General features: G+C 46.6%; 1 protein-coding gene across 9 annotated transcripts in view; it reads left to right on the plus strand.

Annotated features, from left to right (window-relative positions):
• Positions 1 to 25302, plus strand: part of dab2ipb (DAB2 interacting protein b) — a 162040-nt gene that overhangs the window by 100934 nt on the left and 35804 nt on the right. For 6 of the 9 annotated variants that reach the window (XM_069700800.1, XM_069700801.1, XM_069700805.1 and 3 more), the window contains 2 exons: positions 20581 to 20734; positions 22869 to 22967. In XM_069700800.1, the coding sequence (XP_069556901.1) occupies positions 20581 to 20734; positions 22869 to 22967 (253 nt within the window). Of the gene's footprint in view, positions 1 to 1272; positions 1829 to 9042; positions 9234 to 18017; positions 18038 to 20580; positions 20735 to 22868; positions 22968 to 25302 lie in introns of those variants that run through there. The other 3 variants (XM_069700810.1, XM_069700807.1, XM_069700811.1) reach the window with 3 other exon arrangements.

Consider the following 25302-nt stretch of genomic DNA (forward strand, 5'->3'; position numbering starts at 1 on the left):
TACTATGTATTGAGACATACTTAAATCTTTTTCAGGCATACTAGGTAGTGTGGATATTTGAACACAGGGAACATTGATTCAAACCTTACAGATTTGGACTCACATAGTTTCATTCCCATCAGTATTTGCTGGGAATATTTCAAAGCTAGAACTCTTTTTAATTGGCAGTTTCTAAAGGAAACAGGTGTCCAGCGGGAAAGTACTGACATACTAACAATGTGCCTGTCACCTTTTGTTTTGAAAGGGTGTGAACCTGGAGTCCAGTATTTTGTAACCCTCCTCCACACCCTATTATGCGATCAAACACGTGCACTAATGTGTGTGAGCGTGCGTGTGTTCGGGAGAATAAGGGGTAAGGGTGATGTCATGTTTGATGACATCATCGCAGACGTGCAGGGAGTGCAGATCAGTGGCAGTAGCTCCTTTTCCGAAGCAGCTCTCCACAGCTGTCCTGTGTTATCAGTGCGGTCCCCCACCCCTTCTTTTTATCCCCCTGGCGGCCTGCTCTGCCAGTGTGTAAGCTCTGGAAATAGCCTCAAACTCACCCCTATCTCCTGCCAGTCTACCAATCCAGGCTCAAATTGAGCGAGGCAAACCCCTCCCACCCACATTCCTCCTTTCACTACCACCAACCCCTTTGGCTGGCCCCCATCAGGCTAAGTGACTTTGCCAAAGCCGAGCTCCAGCCTCCTATGTACAGTGTTTTTTTCTGTCTGAGCCCCCAGCAGGAGTCCAGGTCTCTCAGCTGATCTGAATCCTTGGCTGGTTGGCGCCACACACACACACACACACACACACACACACACACACACACACACACACACACACACACACACACACACACACACACACACACACACACACACACACACACACACACACACACACCAAGCACCACAGTTTACAGGACAAAGAGCACACACACACACACACACACACACACACACACACACACACACACACACACACACACACACACACACACACACACACACACACACACACACACACACACACACACACACACACACACACACACACACTCCCAATAGAGCCACATAGGGGGCAGGGCCAAGCTTGGCTGCACCACACACACACACACCATTTGGAGGCTCCTCCCTGTGCAAGGAGACAGAGATGGGAGGTGCAGTCAGTCACTGACAGTGAAAGGGAGAGGGTTTAACTGGAGTTACTAAGAGGAGGTGGAGGGAGGGGGCAGCTGTGGGGAAGAAGAAAGAAGAGGGGAGAATCTTCATTCCCAAAATCAAAAAATCAAAAAAAGAGTCAAGTGTCAGGATACCTTTACATTCATTCATGGGAGAAATAAACAGAGGGGGGGGGAGTGTGTCCCATTTCAGAGACAACACAGGAAGTAGGGCAAATGCTCTGCACAGGGTGAGGAAAGAGAGAGGGTGGGAGTAAAAGGAAGGAGGAGAGGGGGAGCAGCAGCAGCAGAGAGAGAGAGAGAGAGAGAGAGAGCGAGGGAGAGGGAGAGCATTGTAAGCGCCTATTCTCTCCACCCCCTTTCGCCTTAAAGCAGCAGCAGGAGGAAGGAGAGACATAGTCAGGGGGAGAGAAGGAGGAAGAGAAGCACAAGTGAGGAAGAGCAGAGGAGGAGGCGAGCAGTGGTCTGCATCGGCAGCAGAGAGGAGGAGGGGGGGGAGAACAAAAAAAAAATGGAGCTTTGAAATTGCCTTTGCCCCTCTCATCCATCTCTTTTTTTGGGTTTTTATTTTTTTTTTCTGACTCCTCAACCTCGGTCTCTCTCTCTCTCTCTCTCTCTCTCTCTCTCTCTCTGCCTGCCTTCGATTTGTTCTGACAATGCCTGGTGAGTGTTATCCTGCTTTTATCACATGTCACTAGCCATCCTTTTGCATGTGTGTGTGTGTGTGTGTGTGTGCGCGCGCGCGCGTGCAGTGGGAGATGATTGTGGATGTGAAACGTGTGGCCGAGAGGGACCGTGGACCCTCTGTAGATGCGGATGCTTTCATTGAGACCGTTCACGCTCTTCCGCCTCGTGTGCTGTTTATACTCCAGCTGTGCGCTTCTCCTCCTTCTTTGCTTTTTCCTCTCTGCCACTGACAACGCAAGGGAGGCTGCTTTTTTTTTTTTTTTTTTTTTTCCAGAGCGCGCACGCACACACACACACACACACACACACACACACACACACACACACACACACACACACACTACAACATCCTAAGTGCATGCAGGATACTCAGTCATTATTATATAATTGTTTTTAACTCCCCTTTGGGTTTCATTGATTATTGCTTTTTTTTTTTTTTTTTTTTTTTTTTTTTTTTTTTTTTATGTGGGGTATTTAGCGTATCCCCAAAGATGATCATGCAAAGATTGTTTTTTGTTGTTGTTGTTGCTGCTGCTTGTTAGTGTTGACCACATCCTGAATGTGTAGCATCATGACACAAAGCTGGCCCTGTGTGACGGAGGGGCAGCCAGCTAACACAAATCAGATGACTGGGCCACTCTGTGAGGTCAGCCGCTGGTTTTTGGCTGGCATTCGCAGTCCAAGTCGTATGTTGGAGGCAATTAGCCGTTTAGAGAGATGTGTGTGTGTGTGTGTGTGTGTGTGTGTGTGTGTGTGTGTGGCCGGAGAGTTTGTGAGTCCCACAGAGCAACAGCTTAATTCATTGCAGAAACATTATTGAATCTGCACAACATAAGAGGAGACGAGTGGATGGTTTCCTCTCGGTGGAGTTTCTAACATCACATCTATTTCCTGATGCCGAGTGGATATTTTCCACAAACATCCACGGTCCAGTTAACGCGGCGTACAGTTGACAAATTAAAATCACACGGGCGTAAGATGTACAGTATACGCTACGTGCATGAAATCAGTCAGCGGCCACACATCGAGCATAATGACGTTATTCCAGTTAGTTGGATTATTCACTTCTAATTTAAAACTCAGGCCGGGTGTAACCGTTCGACACGCGAACTTTTTCCCGCCACATTAAATCGAGAAAAGTTCAACAGTTTCTTGCTTGGGGAAAAAAATAAATATTCAACCAAACGTGTATTTTGCACTTCACCGGGAGAAAACCCACCTTTGCTTTATTACACACGGAGGAAATCGGTTGCTCGATGGCTGATGATTTGTCGGCTTGTTTACTGCAGCATGCAGATATGTTTCCGTGTGAGAGCTCAGCTGGTGGCCCCTTGACTGTAGCCTGCAGCTGAGCCTTTCAGAACAAAAAAGACGAGCTCCACTTCTACATATTATACTGCACGCTTTTAGAGGGCGGTCTGTGTTTGCATGCAGTTGCTATACGAGTCTTTTCTTTTCTTTTCTTTTTTTCTTGCCTGGGGGGGAGTAGGGATGCTGGATCTGCTCGGATACATTGGGCAAATATTTATGCACATATTAACGCATGTTCACATACTCTGCTCAGCGACGTGCATTTTTTATTGGAGCATACATGTTGGAGTGTGATCCAACAATCCTATTTTTGGCCATTGGTGAGGAATGGCACAAATTGAGCTGTCGGGTCATTTTTACCACCTGAAACTTGCAGTTGGAGCAAGAGAGGCGAATGCGAGGTTCGGAGAAGAGAAACCGTGTGAGAAACCAAGATGACCAAATATAAGAGGGCCGACGCTCAGCGATTGTTTGTGCTCCAGTGTTTTGTGTACTAGTTAATTCCGGGTGACTAAACCTCTTGTGCAATGTTCATTCATCCTGCAGATTGTTGCACTTAATTCCTACTCGTGGACTGAACTTGTGCAGCGCGGAATATTAATATTGTGACATTAAACGATCGGTGTGCTTTGATGTTGCACATATACTGTAATGATGCTGCAAGCGAAGGAAAGAATGGATGCAGAGCTTCGCTTTGTGCAGCGTCGTCCGCTCCTCCCCGTCTCTGCACATCATCTGTCACATCAGTGTTTCTGTCTTTGTGTGAGCACTCTGTCATACTGTAGATTGTCTCTGTGATGTCCATCGATTTACTGAGAGCTGATGAAGTGGGGCACAGCGTTTGATCAGACACATGTACGGGGAAGGGAGGGGGAGAGGGGGGGATGGGGCCATACAATGCAGCACCCAGGGGCTAGTCGATTGGGGGTCGGTGAGGAGGTTTCGGACCCACTGCTGGTTTAGAGAGGGGGGAGGGGAGGTGTGGATGGAAGCTGCCACAGTCTCGACGCTTCATCAACAGCGTTTAGTCTTGACCGCGCAAAAACAGGAGCGTCTGTGCTAGCACAGATGTTTGCTCAGGTTGCAACCCAGTATCACGGCAAAGCGTGAAATAGACACGCCGGTCCGCCACAGCGGAAAACGCGAGATAGCGACGCTTTGGCCTCCGTAGGTGTGACAGTTTCACGTTTTTTCGTTTTTTTTTTTTTAAGCGGGAAACTTACAGGCACTTAAAAGTAGCGTAACGAAGGATCAAGTGACCGTGACAGAGTATAAAGAAACATTTTCGGCTTTAGTAGGAAGTAGGAGGAGTGGCTTGGTGGCATGAATCAAAGACTGCCATGTGGGAGGCAGAGATTTGAATCCAGGAATCAGGTTTTCTTTTTGTTTACTAACCCGAATCAGTTTTTTTTTTTTTCCTAACCCCAACCATGTGTTTTTCTTTGTTTCCTAAGTTTCATTTTCCCGTAAATCACATGGCTCTATGCATGCAGTAGGTTTCATTTTCGTCCACTACAGGAAAATGTGAAACTGTCACGCCTAGAGAGGCCAAAGCGTAGCTATTTCACGTTTTGCGGTCGTGCAACGGCGTATCTCTTTCACATTTTGCCATGGTAGCAGGTTGGCTCAGGACCATTGTGTGTTCACATCGTCAATAAATACTTATTTAAATCAAGCAATTCTCCATTTTCATGCACAACATCGCTTTCCAGAAAACAACAGAAAATTACCGTTTCTTAAAAAATATATAGTGACACTGTTGAAACAGGGATATTTTTAGTGGAGATAAACAATAGTAGTTTGTACATTTTTAATAGAGAAATTTCCTCTTTTTTTTTTTTTGCACCATCTTGCAATACTTTTTAAACGCGTTATTTTAACTCCACCAATTACCTTCAAGTGTACAGGATTTAAACAATTAAGAGTAATTTGGAACTCCTGCTCATCGTGCACGTCAGCAAATTGGAGGTTAGAAATATCGACTTCGATCCGGCTCACCGTTCTGAACGAAAGATGGACTGAAGTAGCCTTGGCGGAAGACATTCAGCGGCATATACCGGATCTGCTCAGCCCCGGCTGCACGGGAGAGGATGAAAGAGGACCATATGCTCATGATCGAGGCAGCGCTGTCAATAATTGAATCACTCATTTGCTCCGTCTTGCCCCGAAGGGGCCGTATAGCGCGGAGTCGATAGGAACAACAGGAGAGGAAAGCTCTCAAGCACCGGGTCTCTTTCCGTCCTTCCTCTCTCGCACTCTTCATCTCCGTCTTTATACCTTTCTCCTACTTAAACAAACCCACCGCAGCCAATGGTGCTGACTCGACTCCGTTTCTATTTGTGTGCCCTTTTTTTCCTCTCTCTCTCTCTCTCTAAGCTGCTTTACAAAACCGAAATGGAGGGCAGGCTTGTGGAGGAATGAATGAAGGCATGAAAGGGGGGGATATCTCCGATGCTTCTTTTGCTTACCAGCTCCGGCTCTGCCGGGGAACGCCGAGACTTCCGTTGATCTTTCCAACGACACTTTGGTCCGCTATTGAGCGACTGAGCGGTCGCACAAAGTCACATTGATCGGCCTCTTCTCTGACTGCTTCTGGACACCGACGTTACAACGATTGGGGATTTGCACACTCGTAAAACACATTGAGGGTAGGGAGTAGATATTGTGTGTTCATTAGCGGCTGTTGAGTCAGAATACATTCTGCATCTTATTTATTGTCACCAAATTCCACAATCACTTCATCGTGCTATAAGAAGTGTTGCTTGTTCCTCCATTGTTGTTTAAAAACTACAAATATTACATCTACGGGCAACATTTTTTTGCACATGGGGGATTTGTTTTTGTTTTCCATCGCAGTGCACACAATAGCATGCTGCGTTGTTCGCGTGTCAATTACACATACTGTATACCCTTCTGTTTCTATAAATACTCGCTTTTTTGTATTAATCCGCATCTGAAAATAGTTCCCAACAAACTCCTGTCTCGCTAAATATTACAATGGTTCACTGCTTCAGGAAATTGCGCAGCTTATTTTCCTACACATGCGCGACCTTCAGTTGGGATGAATGGATTTAGGGGCCGAGTGTCACGGACATCAGGGAGTCGGGAAAAATTAGACAACACATTTGTTTTCGGTCTTTGCATGGGTGCTGTTGACGATGAGAAAAATGGAAAATGATGTCGGCCTTTAACTACGTGATTTGTTGGGCACACTTTACTTTTCATTCTTGCATCACAGTCGAGCAGTTCTGCTGGTAGATTTGCAACTCTGACTACAATATCGTGGGATAGTTATAGAAAATGGTTCCCTAACAATACATGGGAGATATTACCCTTCACATTTAAAGAGTCCAATAAAACTGGGTGACGCCACCCGTCGGGTTTGCGAACGGCCGCGATGAAGCCTCGAGTTTGGATTTTGGACGAGCCGGGGGAAGAGCGAGCGGTGGATCTGACCCGCTCCGATATCCTGACCGCACCGCAGGCCTGTCAATCAAACAAGACACGTCGCCCAAAAATACTGCTTTCTGAAGCTTATTTTAGAATTAATGACGAGATTATTTTCAGACGGACGGCCGGGAAACAAATGCGAAGGAGTGAGTTTGGCTACGTCCACTTTTCTACGCAGTCATTAGTTGGAATCCAGTAAATCATCAGACAGTTAAATGAGCTCACGTTGCTCTTCTTTCCGTCTCCCATCTTTTCCTTTTTCATCTCGTCCTCGTCCCTGCCCCGCGCGTCTGCACCTCCCCGTCCCACACGGCCGTCTCGTGCCTCCTCCATCCAACCACCCACCTCTCTGCCGTGCAGACGTGTGGAAGCTTGCCTGGAATGTACGGTATCCGCGGATTATAGCTTTTCTTTTCTTCCTTCCTCTGCGCGTGCAGGTGGTGCTCGACTAAACAGGTTAGCGGTTAGCAGGGGAGTAACATCTGAGGCGAGGCCTCGAGTGTGTGTGTGGGGGGGGGAGGAGGGAGGAGGTGAGGGAGGGGGGGGGGGTCTGCCTGCAGACAGACAGTTAGCCCGAAGAGCCACCTCGCTCTCTCTTCTCTGCTCATGACCTCGTCCTGCTGCTATCTGCAGCTGTACACTTTGCTCATGACCTCACACGTACCCGCCCACACACACACACACGCACACACACACACGCGCACACACACGCACACGCGTACACACACACACACTTGTTGGCAAGGTTGGATTTTTCTCACAGAATCACATGGAAGATATTTTCTGTTTGTCTGTGTGACATGCCAAGAAACTCGGTCTGTGCTCACACACACACACACACACACACACACACACACACACACACACACACACACACACACACACACACACACACACACACACACACACACACACACACACACACGTAGAACGCAGTCACGCGACTCTCCGAGCACAGAGGACCTTTGTTCAGAAATGCTTTTCTCGTCTGAGATTTAAGATCGTTTTCTGCTTTACTCCGACGCTACAGTGATTACAAACAAGCTTCGATAGATACGGCGGCCCCGCCCGGCATTATATTTGGGAGCAGTCGCACTCCAAACAACCCTCATGAGGTACGATATTATCGCGGGCCCCCCGACCGGAGGAATGAGGAAATCCCCCCCCTCCCCCTTCCCCTCTGAGTGTTTAGTCCCCCTGCTTTGCCTTGGCTTTGTAGTTAACCTTTACCCAGCCGTTCTCCAAAACAGCAAGGCATGCAAGTGTGTTTACTCTAGATAAGAGCTTGCAACTGCGATCCATTGCATCAGGTGGGGTGGGGGGGGGGGGGGTGGGGGGGGAGGATAAGTGCATTAAACCTCCTCCAGTTTCACCTTCCAAATGATGCTTAAACTGTTTTGGGAGCCAGAAAGACTGGCCCACCTATAATGGGTGGGGGGTGCAAAGAGCTTCTCCCCCCCCCCCCCCCCCCCCAACCCCCCACCCGCTGTGCAGTTCACAAGGAGTCCCATTGTTGAGGTAGACGATCGCTTCCGGCTCCTGCAGAGCTCCACTCTCAGACTTTTTACGTAATGATTAAAGTCGTCCCACGCCGTCACGTGACATAAACTCTCAGTTCGAACTGAGGTGTCTCACGTCTCGGCTGTGACATCAGTCTTCCCGCGCCGGGTTCAGGAAACAACCCTACGATGCATCTGGCAACGCGGCTTCCCTTCCCAACCTGGCTGGCCTCGTTTTCTTTCTGTCCTCTCTTGCTCCCTCTTTTTTTTTTTTTTTTTTTTTTGGTGCCTTCCTCCCTTTATCCCCCCCCCCCCCCAGTCCCGCTGCTCTCGAAGCCAAGCAGCCAGTATTTTCCCACAGAGCATGGTGCTACAGGCTGAGCCATTGTTTCCTGCTGGAGGGAAGTGGGTGGAGGGGCACGGGGGTGGAGGGTCGTGAGTGGGGGGGGGGGGTGGAGGGGTGGTGTCCATTCCTTGATTCCAATTCAGGGTCTTGTGTCAGTGTGAGACGGATTCGATGATGACGGAGAAACGGTGTATCCCAGGGACAGACTTTAGCATGTAAATGTAAATATACATGTATTTCAACTAAATCAATTTCAAACAGGCTTCAGATTCCTCCCTCTTTTGGTTGAACTTGTCGTTCCTCTTCTTTTAAAAGAACAGAAATGTCCCATCTTAGGTTATCATCATGCAAATACCGCAGCTAAACTAGCAGCGACAGTAAACTCAAAAATCATAATGTAATGCCGCGTGCATTTTACAAGGGGGATTTGTTCGTTTAATATTGTGGTATCTTTTGAACATGTCTGATAAATAGCAGGCGTGCCTTCTCTTGCTTCATACATGTTACACGACTCGCCCCGAATACCAGCACTGTCTTTTTAAATGGGATGTGGAGAGGGGTGTGTTAGTAGCAACAGACATCCTTAGGGAGCGGTGTGGCGGAGCTCAGAGGGCAGAGGCTTCAGCCACGTTCCCAGAGACTCCAAAATAGTCGAGGAAAGAAACGCTGCGAGCGGCCGCGCAGTGAGGAATGCGACCCAAAGCCGAGCCGTGCGTTCTCGGGGATCCTGCTCGGAGAGACCCTGCTGGACCATGTTTCACATATTCAGTAGATCGTGAGTGTCAACTTTGTGTTTTAATACTGGGTTTTTTTTTGTTTGTTTTTTTTTTACTCCTGGGCGTGTTTGTTTGCCGCGCGCACAGCTGCGGTTTCATGGAAACCTCTGTTCCTGCATCCGCCCACTGGTTCACTCCAGAGCTGCACACTGTGGCTGCTTCGAACTACTTCTTTTTCCTTCTTCTTTTTTTGCTATATGAATATCATACAGTACTTTCTGTATGAATTATGAATGCAAAGAAATGTCAGAATGATTAATAAAAAATTTAAAAAAAATTTTTTTTTTAAAAAGCGCAGCACATCTGAATAGTTGAAGTAGAGGTGTTGCGAGAAAAAAGACGGAGACACGTTTTGACTTGAAGATGAGAACTATTCAGCGCCAGAGGCAAATCTGGGCCTCAGAGAGCAAATAAGATCTCGGCATTGACAGCACGCTCTGCAATTTAGAGCCCATTATGTGCTAAAAAAAAAACTACTTCATCCGTCTAACTCGGCTGTTCATAAAAATGCAACTACGAAAATGGGGAAAAAGTTCTAAATTTTAAAGAGATCACGGGCTACTCATTGTTTCTGCCATTTTATTTCGCCTGGGAAAAGAAAAAGTCTGCTTTTCCTCCTCGTGAACTTGAAGCGCCTCCCTGCTTCTTTGTCCGATTGCCACCGGGGTGTTTGAATATTCAGGTCGAGAAGTTAAAAAGAAAAAGAAAACTGCACTTCCTCTGCTCCTCTCGTGTTGTCGTCGGTTCCTCCGTGAGCACTTTGTAGTTACTCGAGACAAAATTAGTTCCAAGGATTTTTTTTTTTTTTTTTTTTTTTTTTGGTCTGAGCAACATGCAACACACATGAATGCAGCTGCACATCAGCACATGATGCACACACCGTCTCCATGACCTTGGCATGCCACGAGTATTCTCAGCCTCATGGTCACGGCTGAGTCATACCCTCTGATATGCGACTGTCTTGCTCTTAATAGTCTGTTATTGTCGCTCGGGAGGTTTGTGGTTAAAGCGCACATATTTCCACAGTTGATGGGATTAAAGAAGGAAATCAATAACGGCTAATGAGGAGTAAAAGAAATAAGAAATGCTGAACTGGAAAACAAGTTATTTAGGTGATACTAGAATATAAAAATAGCATTTTTTTTTTTTTTTTAATATATATATATATATTTACATGTGATGCCAGGCAGCTTTATCTATTTTTTCCCCCCGCTCTTTCTCAGGTCCTAATGTTGAAGGACAGTCTTTCTCAAACCGGCCGACACTCGGCAGCAAGAAATTGCCGCACGGCCCCCGATGCCAGATGATGAGTCGGTTAATTGGACGGACATCGGCCCGATTTTGGGTCACTATCCCCCGTCTGGCCACGTGATAACTACATTATCTGTACCTCCGTGCTCCACCGACGCCCCGCTCTTCCACCCTCCGTGGCGTTTCGGTGCAGACTTAATGAGCGCCGGGGCACAAATGGTTTTGCCGTAGAGTTATAAAAGTTAAAAGAAAACCGCAGTTGTCAAAACTGTTTTCTGGGATTTGAAAATAATGAATCACCCCTGGCCTGTCAGAGGTTATTCGCTGGCGGTCTCAAAAAAAAAAAAAAAAAGAAATGCTTTTAAAATAATCAATTTAAATGATGCATAAACAAGAAGCGGACATCGTGGAGCACAAACTTGAGCAAATCAGGTGTCTGATTCCTTCAGGGCTGTTTTGGATGAATGAAGAAGTCTCTTGCAGTCCAGGTCAAATAAGTAAAGAAAAGCTCAACAAGTTACGTAAAGTCACATTTTATAACGTATTCACGATCAATTATTCACATTTCCATATTTATATTATTTATTTGAAATTTTAGTAATAAAGTCACATTTGGACAGAGAGAAAGATAAATATTAATACATATTAAGAATTGGAATGACATAAGTATTTTAATATTTGCTCGCCTAAAATGGCATTTCAGTGCTATAAATTATTCATCTGTCTCGGTCTTTTAATAAAAAGCTAAAAGCATTAAAGAAGACATTAATAAGTCACCTGTTTTTTTTGTTTTTTTTTCTTTCTTTCTTTCTTCATCTCGTTTCTGGCAGCGTCTTCAGGTGTGCGAGTGTTGAGTTTTTAATCGCTCGGGGGGGATACCGCATGCGTGTGTGTGTGTGTGTGTGTGTGTGTGTGTGTGTGTGTGTGTGTGTGTGTGTGTGTGTGTGTGTGTGTGTGTGTGTGTGTGCGCCAGCGACATGAAGTTTGAATAAGTATCTCATCTGGCAGTGTGACAAAAGCAAAACGCCGTGTGCTCTAGTAAAAACACGTTGATCACGATCAGCTACGTTATTAAACCATTTTTTTTTCTCTCCGCGTCGCGGGAAGCGCGTCGTTCAAAATCGATATCATACACATTCATCGCAACTGCACACTGGTGGTCATCAGCGGCGGCATTTGGCCCTCCGACCTTTGCGGAGTGACATCGTTCGTGCGACCTTTGACCTCATTGTAAATTCTCGGTCATCGCATTGTCCCCCCCCTCTCCCCCCTCCCCCCGACGTCATCACTGTGAAAAGAGCCGAGGACAAACTCCCACACGGGGGGGGGGGACGTTGCCGTCAGCGTGGAACCAGCCGATGGCCGTTTGACCGCCGGCCCGTCGTGCTCTTGCCCGGGAGGAGGAAACAATACGAGCCGGGAGGATTTGACCGCGTGTTCCCCCGCGTAGCTCGGCTCAAAATTAATCCCCTTTAAAGAGGTTTAAAAAAAAATAAATAAATAAAAAAATAAATAAAATGGATAATCGCAGGTAATTTGGCGCCGCGTGTTCTGCAGCTGCTGTTTTGGATCGTCTGTTGTCCAGTCGCGGTGTTTTTCGCGGCCAGCTGTTTCTGTTCTGTTTCACTCAGCGCTTCACCTCAAACCCCCGCGACCCCCCGCACCACCCCACCCACCCCCACCCCTCTTCAAAAACAAACCTCGGTCGGAGCAGATCCACGGCGCTCCGCGTCGGTATCCTGCAGCGAGCGTTCTAGCAGATGCGGGAAGACTCGCTGTAATCAAGCTGTGTGTCAGTGTGTGTGTGTGTGTGTGTGTGTGTGTGTGTGTGTGTGTGTGTGTGTGTGTGTGTGTTTGTGTTACCGGACTGGCCCTGCTGGACGGCTGCTTTAGCTCTCCAACCACCTGATCTCCGGCCAACCTTTCGCACAATGCAGCGTGTCCGTCAGTACTCTGACTCAGGCATCCCTGTGGACTCCTAAAAAAAATAAATAAAAAGGGCTGGAGGAGCTGATCATTTCAGAGATGATAAGTGCCAAAAGCTCACTCCCCTCCCTCTTTCCCTGTGTGTGTGTGTGTGTGTGTGTGTGTGTGTGTGTGTGTGTGTGTGTGTGTGTGTGTGTGTGTGTGTGTGTGTGTGTGTGTGTGTGTGTGTGTGTGTGTGTGTCTGTTTTGCGGGGCGGAGTGTGCGTCGTTGTACGCGTCTTCCTTTTTGCCTTTAAAAGCTTCCTTCCTCCCTGTAAATGAAAGGCCCTCTTTGTGCACAGCTTTTCCTTCTTATACTTTTTTTTTTTTTTTTTTTTTAGCTAATGTGCGCTCCCGTCTGCGGCGCCAACCGCTTCTTATTTTTCCGGTCACACCGTCGCTCCGGTGTTTTCTATCTCCCCCCCCTTTTCTTCGGCCCGGCGATGCCCGAGGCGTCTCTCTCTCTTTCCGTCCGTCTTCCCGGTGGAATCTCTCCCTTTGTCTTCGCCGGTGCATTTTGAAGACCACCGGCGGCGTAAAAAGCCCGAAGTGCCAACGAGAGCAGGTGCCGCGAAAGCGCTAATGCACCGGCTTTCAGATATCGACGTCTGCGTTACCCCGTCTGCTTCGAACGTGCGTTTTCTTGTTTTTTTGTTGTTGTTGTTGTTGTTGTTGCGTGTCGTCGTTACCCGCTTCTCGTGGACGATCGGGCCTCGCCGAGGTCGCGGGCGGATGAGCGAAGAGCGGGCTTTTGATGAAGAGCGCCGGCCTCGGCGCGATACGTGGAAATGTCCCTGCCAGGGTTTCGGCGGCGGCGGCGGCGGACTGACACGTTTGCTCGCTGCATCTCCATTGAGGTTTTTGCTCTGTTGACCGGAGGGGGGAGGGGGAGGGGAGGGGTGTGTGGGGGGAGGGGGGGTACAGAAACATGCGGTGCGCTACAAGTACCGGGATAAAAGCACCGAAAACGGTCCAAAAATAATTTTTAAAAAACGCGCGAAACGCTGGACACTTTCCCGTCCTAACCGGCCGCCATCTTGGCTACGTAGAGGAAGGGGGCGGGGCCACCGGCGTAAATATATTTTTTTTTTTTTTTTAATTTAAGGCGCAGCTGTTCCTGAAACACCACGCACAAGCTACGACTCGTAGCGGGGGAAAAAAAAACACACAAAAAAACATTCCAGGCCAAGCCGGAAGCTCTCCGAGAGGAACCGGCTCCCCATCTCCCGGGCCGGGCCCCGCCCCATCCCGCCCCGCCCCGGTCGGTATCTGGCCCCCCAAGGCCCGTAGCCGCGCGCCAAACGGTTTCACGGCTTCGCACGTCCGCCGTTCCGCGCCAGCGGCGTCCGACAGGATCCCCCCCCCGTCCCTGTCCGTTCCCCCTCGCCTCCCCTCTCCACCGCTGCTACTCTCTCGCCTCGTGCCGCAGGACCCCAGACGTTTGTGTTGCCGTCTCTATTCTCCCGCTACCCATCACCCGACCGCTCACTCCGGTTCAGACGACGGCAGGCAGACGGCTCGACGGTTGATGCGCACACCAAAAACAACAACAACAACAACAACAACAAAAACAAAAAAACACATACCCCCTCCCAAATTGTGACACGCCAGACGCCGACTGCGGCTTCAGAACTTCCTGTCCGCACTTCGCGCGTCGAGAAAGGCCTGAGCCGCGTCCGCTCGGATCAGACGGGCGGGACCGGGCCCGGTGACGGAGCGCTCGGCGCGACAGGCACTCGGTCGTCTCGCGGTCCCGTTCCGCCGAGTCGGCGCCAGAGCGGCGGGAATAACGGACGCTTCGTCGCGCGAGGCTTGATGCGTGAATAATGGCTTATTTGTCCGCTCGCCCGTCTCGCGTTTCACAATCAGGCTCGAACAATTACCCGGGCCCTGTTTGCGAGCACAGTACGTGTTGTTGTTTTTTTTTTCCGGGATGTTTTCCCCTTTGATGTTTTGGGGCCCCCAGGTGCTCGCGGAAAAAAGGTTGTGGTTAGCTGGCCGGAGGGAGCTTCTTTTTTTTTTTTTTTTTTGGAGGGGTCCGAGGACCAATCTGGACGAGCGCTACGGGCACGAACGTGACAGAAAGCGGTGTATCGTAACCTTGCCTCGAGCGCACCGTTACAAAGGAGTCGTCTGACCGTGCCGTTGCATGTGGTTGTTACCCAACATGTTTCCATGCTCGTGTCTGAGAGGCTTCATTTATTATCCTGAAACATGATTTATCTGAAGAGTTTTCTCTTATAAACAGCTATATTTACAGTTCTACTTGCAGGTGTAGCGGTCACAGTTAAAACTGGGCGAAATAAAAAACAAGGTGAAGTGTTCATAAGGTGCGAGTTCACTGAAAGATGGCAGAAGACGTATGCTATTGATTTAGTGACTCGTAGGTTGTGCCCAAAGTGTGTTACCATTAAAGTCAGAGGGGAAACATCTTTGGAAATTTGAGAACGTTTTCGAATAACACTTTGTGCTGTCCAAAATAATGAAAGACGAAAGATGAAGACGTTTCTGTGCAAAAAGAAAATAATGTCTGCCTTTTTTTTAATTTGTCTTTCGATGCAACCCGTAATCTCTTTGCACCATAATCCAAATTGAAAGAGTTTCCTTGTCAGTAATATTTTTGCTCCTGAATACATATGACTCTGCATTATTTCATATTTTCATATAACATAACATGCTTTTATATTCTTTTCTTCTTTTGATGTGAAGAATGTCGCGGTAATATAGAACACATCAAATAACATACAGGCCGACTTTTGTTTGAAGCGACATCGCCACTCACAACTTTTTATCCACGCGTTGCAACATACGATAACATGAGAAGAAATATGTGGAAACGTTTTTTTTTTTTTTTTTTTTTCAGAATACGTGTTGTGGGCAATCGCGCCAGTTTTTTGTTTTGGTTTGTTTTTTTTCTGAAAGGGAACTCGGTACGTTCGCGTAGCCTCCGCAGGAAACCGGCGTCCGATTGCCGAATGAAATCGTGCGCGGTGCTTCGTCGCCTTGAACGTCCTCGTCGGGGCTCCACTTGTTGGATTTGTGTTTTTTTTTTCATGCCTACTGGCACAAAGGTCCGGTGTTGTTTGTTTGCTAGAAAAGCATTATTAACAAGTAATTGCCGTGCCAGTCCGCCGGTGGGGAAGCGTATTGATTTCTGTAACTGCCGGACTGACCGGCGGCAGCGGAGATGCTCTGTAAACACTGGAGGAGGGGCGGCGCCCGGCGTACACCGGGGGGGGGGGCGTCCTTATCGAACCGGAGGCCTCTCCCCGAGAGAACCGCTCGTTGTTTGAGGTTACGTCAGGAGATTTAGCTTTTGGTCATGAAGGGTGATTCTGCCCGTTTTTTTTTTTTTTTTTTTGGTTGTTACGGTAAAGCGGAGGGACAACGCGACGGGTGCGTTACTTTCCCGCGGGTAGATCGAAGGGCGCTTCGCGTGCGCTGGGACGTGGCGTCGCATTCATTCCGGCCCGTCTCGAAGCACGAGTGCGGTCGGCGGAGTCGGAAAGGTGCGCCGACGCCCGTGCGGACTCCGGCGTTTTCCCGGCGGCGTCTGATCCCGGACGGGCCGTCCGGATCGTCTCGTTTTACAGGATGCGGAGACGGACCGGGTGCAGCCCGGACACGCTCAGAACCCATTACTCTCTCGACTCGCTCCTAACCGAGTTTCTATTGAGCCTCGAGCAGAGAACGGTCCATCTGCTTCTCACTCTGTGCTGATGGCGTCTGATCTGATGTAGTCGGTATAAGTCCTCACCGCAGTATAATAAGCATTTACATCATCGGCGAAGCGTTTGTGGATATTTTGAATAGTCGTCCTTTACGCCCTCGTTTTGGTTTATTTCGAAGTCACCGGAGATATGTTAAGTTTAAGTTAAGTTGGGTTTTTGTTAAGTTAAGTTTAGCTTAAGTTTAAGTTAAGCTAAGTTAAGACTTTATTAATCCGGCAGTGGTGAAATTTAGTTCCGGTAGGAAAGATTTGTCCACAAAAAGAACAAATTACAAATACGCATACAATAATACAAATACAATAAAAAAATTAAATTAAAAAAATGTAAGTGAAGAAAAAAAAATAGATGTTGTTCATTGTAAATTTCCCAGGATATATTGTATATTAAGTATACAAGACGTGTATACAATATGTCAGATCGTTGCCATTGATATGATTTCTGGAAATATTGCAAAGGCGTCCAACATTTGGCGGAAGCTTTCAAAACAAATCCAGAATATGGAAAAATAAAAAAGGTGCAATAAACAGATTTTTCTTTGGCATGCGCTGCTGTGGAAAAACGATTTGCTGCTCCATGCCTCCCCTCCAGAAAAAGGGGTGTTCATAACTACAGAGTCCCCGAGTCTAATTCGGACAGCTGATTTGGTTCATGTCACCTCCCTCCATTGCAACAGGAGGCAGTTAAAAATTGAAAAAAAAAATAATGCCAGATTCATTATTGAATGCATTTCCATGGATATAGCCTGTTGAAACATGCAGTGATTCATATTTACTTTGCCTGCAGTTCAAAAATTTGCATTTATGTACTCTCGCGCAAGCATTTGACCCATTTATGAAGCCAAACATAAGGTATAACAGATACCGCACTCTCTGCAACGTCCTCTGCGACTCGAGCGCTTCGCAGCTTGACCTTTTCGACGGCGGAAGTCAGCGTTCGAGAGCCACCGGTAGTTCCCGAGCTGCCACCGGCTTTGTACGTCAGCTGCGGTAACATCTGAGAAATTATTTAGACGGCCAGAAGAAGGAAGACGAACGCGATGGTCTCCCTCGCTCTCTCTCTCTCTCTCTCTCTCGGCGTAACGTAAACTGTGCTCCTGAACCTCGGCTAAACACTGAATTGGAGAAACACACGGCACAGTAACGGAGCACCGTCAAGGACAAACGAAGGACGTTTGCTGAGGATGACGATGATGATGTTTAGGGGGGGGGAAAGGGGAACCAAACACGAGGACGGCAGCCTCCTCCTCCTCGTCATTTTGGCCGAAGGTTTTTGGGCGGCGGGTCAGACCGGGTGATGAGGAAGTTACGAAGAGGATTCACACGTCAGACACAATGGCGCACAGAAGACAAGGCGGCATTACTATTCATCAATCCGTACTCGTTTTTCTTTTTGCTCTTTCCGGTCTCCCGCCGTTCTCACTGACACTGATGTTCTTATAATATTACATGATATGCAGAGAGAGAAAGAAGAAGAAGAAAAAAAAACAACCCATAATGTGGGAATAAAAGAAGGCGCTTTCTTCTCTCTACGGCGGTTTCTCTCTCTCTCTCTCTCTCTCCACAACATGCTGCAGATAGCGGCTGCATATTTGTACTTGTTAATTAAATGTTTGATGTGTGGAAGCTGCAATCACTATCAGTCAGTCTCTGTGTAAAATGCATCAGTGAGTCATCATCGTGCAGGTTTCGGGGGACTGTGGTTTAGACAGCGTTCCCATCCCTTCCTGTGTCTAACAGCACATCCCACAAAAAAAAAAAAAAAAAGAAAAAGAAAATCCTGTTTCCCCTCCTTTCCACTTACTTGACTTGCTGTCTGTTCTGCCCGGTACCCAGTCAGCCAATCGCAAAGCAGCAGAGGTAGGTGCAAACGCACTTCGTCTGTAGCTGTGCTTTGGAATAGTCTCCTAAAACTGGATTTCTTTTATAAATCAGAGGTGTCCTCGAGTGGGTTTTGTTTTAGTTTTTTTTTGCACGTTGTCGTGTTCTTCTTATTTCAGAGAATGCCTCTATGTGTGTGTGTGTGTGTGTGTGTGTGTGTGTGTGTGTGTGTGTGTGTGTGTGTGTGTGTGTGTGTGAAGGAATAAAAAGAGAGTCCAGGTCATTATCCACTTTACATTGGACAGTGGATTTGAAAACAAAAGTTGGTGGACTGTACAAAAGGGCTGCATGCGGTTTGTTAATCTGTCATGACGGCCGCTGCATTTATTTCCTGGAATGCTCTTCTCTTGGTCCACAGAGAAGATGTACAGTACAGCGCACACACACACACACACACACACACACACACACACACACACACACACACACACACACACACACACACGCACACACACACACACAAAGGCTCGCACACATACATGGGATTAGTGTGTAAGCCGTCCACAGAGGACACTATTAAAAGAATGTTCTCGCTCATTACACCAGCTGCTGACCCTTTTCTTTTTGTCTTCATCCGTGTTGGAGCATCGGAGGCTGACGCCGCGCGTTGCGTCGCCTCGCTTGTTGCTCGCCTTCACCCTGTTAGCACCGTGAGGCTGACTGGATCGTGACTGATGTTACCGGTTAATGGGAACACACGAGCGCTCGGAGCCGCCGTTCCCATCGTGACTCCGTTCACGACATGACGTATTTCAACCCCAAACGTAAATACTCGGGCAATATATTGATTCTGTATCGATGTCATGATACAGGACTCGACGTTATGTTCGATTTTGGATATCATAACATGATATGGCAAAAGGGTAGTCTTTTCCTGCTTTTAAAAGCTGCACCTTTTTTTTTTTTTTTTTTTTATCTCCCTGAGACACTGAAAGTGTTTGGTAACATTTCTTCACATAGCTGAGCTCCACCCAAACCAGCTGAATTTGATTCTTTTACGTGAGCAATGAATATTTGATGCTCGACACGAACACTTTTGTGTCACAACAGCTTAAAATCAATTCCTTTTTTTTTGGGATGCTTTTAATTTGAAAGGTGGCGGCATTCGGCCGACCACCGGTGGAACTTTCATCTCTCGCTCACTCAGTGACAGACACGCAAAAATACTCTTATGTTGTGTTATTTAGCTGATTTATGAGCTCCCGTTCCTTTTCCAGCTCGGTGTGAGGGTCTCCGTCGTGATTGTCAGGCGCGTTGCGGGTCGCATTTCTGTCCTCTGATCTCTGCGTGTCTCACACAGGGCGGAGTTTAACCTCCGCTGCGGAGCAGACGGATCAAATGCGGCGCGAGGAGATTGTCCGTTGGTCGATCGATCGCGTTAACGGCATCGTTCTCTTGAATAGGTTAGAAAAGAAATACACTTGGACGGACGCCTGTGTACCTGGGCGACACGTCCAAGTAAATCTACGTGTGGGAAACGCATTTCAATATTGTTCAAACCCTCAGCGAGCTCAGAAATGTGTTAAAAGCGACCCCTTAACTGAACTGATGCACTTTTCCGAACTCACCAGACTATTCGATTATTTGCCTTCACCTGCTTAGTGAGATTTTTGATAAGCATCGCTAAGGTGGCTGTAACGACTGTGTAAATATTCTATGAACGCACCAACAGTCCTCCAAATTGTTGCGACATCGATATCGAGGTATTTGACTTTCGCCCCGATGGCTGATTGTTCAAGAGTCGAATCTTGGCCAAATAATGTGAGTCACGCTGGCAGCGGATACACAACATGGAGACACGTTGGCCCTGTCTTCGGGACATCAAACGCAGCAAACAGTGGAAAGCTTCTTCTTTTTTTTTTTTTTTTTAAACTTTGTCTGCTGATCTTTGTCTCAAGCTAAAAAAAGTGGCCACAGATCAGGGCCTTCTGGCTCACTTTGTGAGAATGATGAACACTTTGAGCTCTTGAGAGGAATATAAGTTACACGAGAGCAATGCTATTTGTGTGGCGTGTATTAAATGGAGCTTTATAAAAACATAAATAAAAAAAAAAAAGAGCCGGGAAGTGGTTTTTCACTGCGGCGTGTAATCGCATCATAGAATCCTGGCCGGGTCCGATCATGACTGATAATCAATGACATCAGTCGCTTCCCGTTTTGCGGTGCTTCCGACGCATCGGTTGGCTGCGCAGCTTGACTCGATCTTTGAGGTTTTTTGTTGTTGTTGTTGTTGTTGTTGTTGTTTTCTTTTCCCATTCGCTGATGCTCTGGAGTTGTAAATGAGAAGACGCTAAAGCGTCCACGAGCAAAGCGGGTGCGCGGGGACATGTGTCGATGCACCGCGGAGCGTCCTCTCCTCGTCGTCCTCGCACTCGCTTTGCCTTCGCGCCTCGCCGCTACGTGCCGCGCATATGCTCCCTCTCCCTCTCCGTCTCTCCCCCTCACTCACTTACTCTGCGGGGATGACTCACTTCTCCTCCTCTCTTTCTCCTCCTCCTCCTCCTCCTCCTTCTTCTTCTTAGATCTCATCTGATGCCCAGGCTGAAGGAGTCTCGCTCCCATGAGTCACTGCTCAGCCCCAGTAGCGCTGTGGAAGCCCTGGACCTAAGCATGGAGGACGAGGTTATCATCAAGCCCGTTCACAGCAGCATCCTCGGGCAGGACTTCTGCTTCGAGGTGAGGAAGGCGCGCACGGACGCACATCTTGGGCTTTGTTATACTCGTGAAGTGGGATAGAGTTAGTTTCAGTTGCCCGGGGCGCCGTGAATAAAAGTCCTGCATAAAACATGGGTGCGCGAGCGGCATTTGGAGCACTCGCCTACATGCGTGTAAAATGTTCCTGATTTAAGCAACCGCGTGAGAGTATAATAATAATGTCATAAATGTTCAAGCCACACGCAATAATTTGTATTTATTTATTCATTAACCATGAAAAAAAAAAAGACTTGGAATGTGAAAGGGTTCGTTCATATTGAATAACCCATGTAGAATTAGCACCAACCCATTTTAGCGTCTTTCAGCTCATCGCTTGGACGTTAGCGCCTGCAACCAAGTGGGAACCCACATTGACATCATCACTTATTTTGTGAACCAGAAGGTGACCATATTAGGAAGAGAGGGTGGAGCCAGAGAGGGTCGAGGGTTAGATCTGACCCAAAGATACTATTCCCACCCACCTAACTGCACCCCTGCAGGGCGTAACAAACAGATCAGCAAAACAAATCCACCCACTCCCCCCAAAAAAAAAAAAAAAAAAAAAAAAACGCCTAATTTGTAATTAATAAATCATCTTCAGAAGGATAAAATAAGCACACCCTAAAGAATTGTGGAAAAAAAAATGTATTGATTTAGGAGCCAGCCCCTATTGGCCCTCAGTGGTAAAGCAGAGCCAAAAGAGAGAGTGAATATTGGATTTAATGTTCATCTAGTAGCTAGACACATGATCCGTTAACACCACAACAACTTTATAAAGGTGATATGTCAGTGTTGTGTTTACAAAGCTCATTCTGCTGCTACTGGTTTTTTTTTTTATATTTCTTTTGCGTGCACTGCAGATGCCCAGAAGAAGCTGAAGATGAAAACAGTTTTAATTAGTTTGCTTTCGGCCTCGAGGTCAAGTGAAGTTTTCCTTCTGTGTTTTGTTCTCAGTTGCAACAACGAACACTTTGAGTTTCGTTATACCTCTTCATCTTTACCACTGACTGGCGTTGTCTTCCACAGAAACAAGGACTCCAAATTATTCTCAGTAACACATTTTCTGCTGATTATTTCCTCGATTAATCGGTTTTAAAGCATCAGAAAATAGTCTAAAGAGCAAAATGATGGAGTTTCCGGTCACATAAGACAAACAACAGCTGCAAATCTGAATTCTTGGATCAAGCTAATGGTCTTTCTAATTGAAAATTTACACGACTAAAATTTCCTGTTGAAAGTAGAGTGTGTCAGTGTTGCTGCAGTAGAAACGCTGACTGGGGCTTATGGGTATTGTAGTGCTCAGAGCCATTTGCTATATCTAAACAACGTGATTTCCCTGGAGTTAGGAAAATTAAGTTGAGCTAATTAAAACTGACGGCCACAACATATCCTTCAGTACTTTTAAAATTATCCGGGAGACTCCCGTGTTTCTATATTGAGAGAAAACTTTGAAAATGACGTGCTGATGACCAGTCGCAGCGCCATCATTTCTTTATAATTATACAACGCGGATGTCAGCGACACCGATTAACGCCTGGTGACTTTTCTCTGTTCTGCCATTTATTTTCTATAATCAGTGCGTTTTTTTTTTTCTTTGTTTGCTAGACTCGAGTATTTTCCAACAAATTATGAAAGGTGTCGTCTTTAATTAACTCAAGTATGAACGAGTAATTTCTCACCATACCTGCAAACATGCGAGTTCATACACAAGACTTTACATCCTTCTCTGTCTACTGCAGAGACCAGAAATCTCCACTAATCTTTATTATCCTGCTCATTACAGCATTTTTTTTTTTTCCTTTATCCGATGCGGCTTTTTGTTCTCTCTCTCTCTCTCTCTCTCTCACTGTGCATTTGAAAACCATCCAGTCTGCCAAACTGTCATCTCCCTCCTCTCAACACTGCCAAGTCATCTTCAGTCTCCTCAAATGCACATGTATTGTTTGTAAGCTTCTTAAAGCGGCATTTATGCGCTAACTTTAGTAAAAAAAAAATAAAAAAAAGAAGCTTTTCTGTTCCAACTTCTTCCCCGTCGCTGTTCTGCAGGAGTTTTTTTTTTTTTTTTTTAAATCATTAAAAAGCGTTTATTGTTGTTCTCCCTGTCCCGCGGCGGTAGGTCACCACCTCCACGGGAAGCAAATGTTTCTCCTGCCGCTCGTCCGCCGAAAGAGACAAATGGATGGAGAATCTGAGGAGAGCGGTGCAGCCCAACAAGGTGAGGATGAAACGTGCCGCGGTGGGTGGGAAGTCATCGGCACGAATTAAGTCCGAGCGTCCCGATTCCAAACCGCGCTTTTGCGACGCCGGTAAAAGGCGAACGAGCTTGTACGGTGTCGAACGCCTGTGTATTGTAAAATTCGTACGGCGAACAGCTATCTCATATGTTTTGTTTTGTTTTTCTTTACATCAAGCCGTGCTCCCTCCAGAGGATGCAAAGGTCGCACGGAGAAAACAAAACAAAAACAAACAAAAAAAAACACCAAAGTGCTTTTCTCTTTTGTGGATACCATCTGTAATCTTCACAGCTGTATTGGGGGGGGAGGGGAGGGGATGTGGTTGGGAGGAGGGCAGGGGAAGAGATGGGGGGTGGGGGTGGTAGCTGCCAAGAAAATAGCCCTAAACGCACGGCATCCTCGCTCCTTCATCTGTCATTATTTAGCAAATTACTTACTAATTAGAAGTTTGGGGGAGGAAAGTTTCCAAATTGCATCGGAGTCTTTCTTTCTCCTTTGCTCTCTTGGCAAGTGGTTTTTTTCTGTCTCCGTATAGCTTTGTATTTTTAATTAGTCCAGGATTTTTATAGAGACAAGATACCACACGAGGTCATTGGCCAAACGTGGAGCCAAAATACTGAACTTCTTTGGAGTAAAGAAATTTTGAGAGCTGCATTACTACAACTTACAGACTGGAACATCCCGCTGTAAATCAATGTGTTGAGGTTATACATCACTGTGCTAATCCTCTTGTTTGCTGGATGAATAGTGTTGGAATAACAAGTGTTTGTACATTTATTTCAAAGACAGCTAGAAAGAAAATTGAAGTATTGAAGTTTATTTGTTGAGAATATATTTTGTTCCCTAAAAAAAAAAAAAAAAAAAAAGAGAGTCTGCAATGATCTACAATAAAAGAATATCTATTTGTCTGCAGAAAAAAAAATCGTGCAAGACTGAAGCTGTTCAGACTTAAGGGCGAGGTCATGGAAACAAATACAGACCTTTAAACCACAAAGTTGTTTTCAGTTGCTCGTGTTTCATAGTGGGAAGGAGGTACTTGTGTCATCACAAGACAAAGTACACGGCTGGACCTTGGAAGAAATGTTGGAGCTTTTAATTTGAAAACGGATACAGGAAGTTGAAGCGTACGGCAGGCCGTTGATGACGTCAGCCGTTCTTCAATTTCTAATTTGGGACAAAGTCCGAAGAATCAGTTGTCCAGAGTTGCCGTTTCACACATGTAGCACGCAGCAGAAGATCAGACGGGTTGTCAACAACTCGAAATGCTCCCATTTGATTTAGGGGAGGGGGCGGAGCCTAGAAGTGAGCAGGGCATTCGGCCAATTATTGGTGAATTCATCAGCCTGTCACATGTCATTCATTCATTCAGGTGACCAATGGCGTAACTACATTTCACATTTGAAGAGCAGAGGAACAACACAAAGCACAACAGAGACGCCACGTGGCAGCAGGAATTTGAAGATATGATTCAGGAGTCAGAGGGACATTCGGGGACAAAGACGTTTCCTCTTTAGTCGAGTCAAATGGCAGAGCTGTCCTTTACAATTATCTTGCGCGGGCTGACGCAGCACTCGAATCACGCGAGTCAAGGTATCTGCCGTGTTCTGAAGAGATGAATAAGGAAGGGAAGTAATTTGCTTATCATTGTCGGAGTCCGCAGGAGGAGGTTGGATGGAGTTGGAAACCAACCCAACGGCGATCACTTGAAATTCATTGGAGGTTTTGTGGAAGACGTGACATGGGTGAAAAATGTGGAAATTCGGAGCGACCGCAATTGTGGCAAAGTGGCTTTTTTTTTTTTCCAAGAAAAAAAGGCAAAGATTGACGTATTTATTTTTGAGAACAGTTGAAGGAAATAAAATGTTTCTTTTAGTTGCCAGTTGAAGAGCCCTAACCGGTGGGAAAATGGCACTTTTTCCTCTCCGTCGCAAAGGAGAACTCTTCTATTTTCTGTAAGAAAGTGACATCTTGGCCCATACGTCTCCAAATATGACACATTAGCCCCCTGTAATTTCAAATGCCTTAAATTGTAGCCTTTATCTTATGAATGACCCACAGAAACATTCAGAAATAAGAGGTTTTCATGAATTTGAGGGCAAGGGCCTTCAAGCAAACAAGGCTTTTTAAATCTGCAATATGAAAAGCATCCAGATGCTGTTGAGCTTCCGGTACTTCACAGATCCAATAAAATGCTTTCTTTTGTCGTTTTAAGAATCTCTGGCATTTCATTTTTAATAATGTAATTATTAGCTCCTCTCTTCATTTTCCGAGGTAGTTTTCAAGGCAATGTGAATAATGGGCCGAAAATATGCCCCA

The sequence above is a fragment of the Brachyistius frenatus genome, unplaced genomic scaffold, assembly GCF_029030835.1.
Source record: "Brachyistius frenatus isolate BFR_SWC_R1_liver_20210118 unplaced genomic scaffold, ASM2903083v1 Contig_35, whole genome shotgun sequence".
Classification (NCBI taxonomy): domain Eukaryota; kingdom Metazoa; phylum Chordata; class Actinopteri; family Embiotocidae; genus Brachyistius; species Brachyistius frenatus.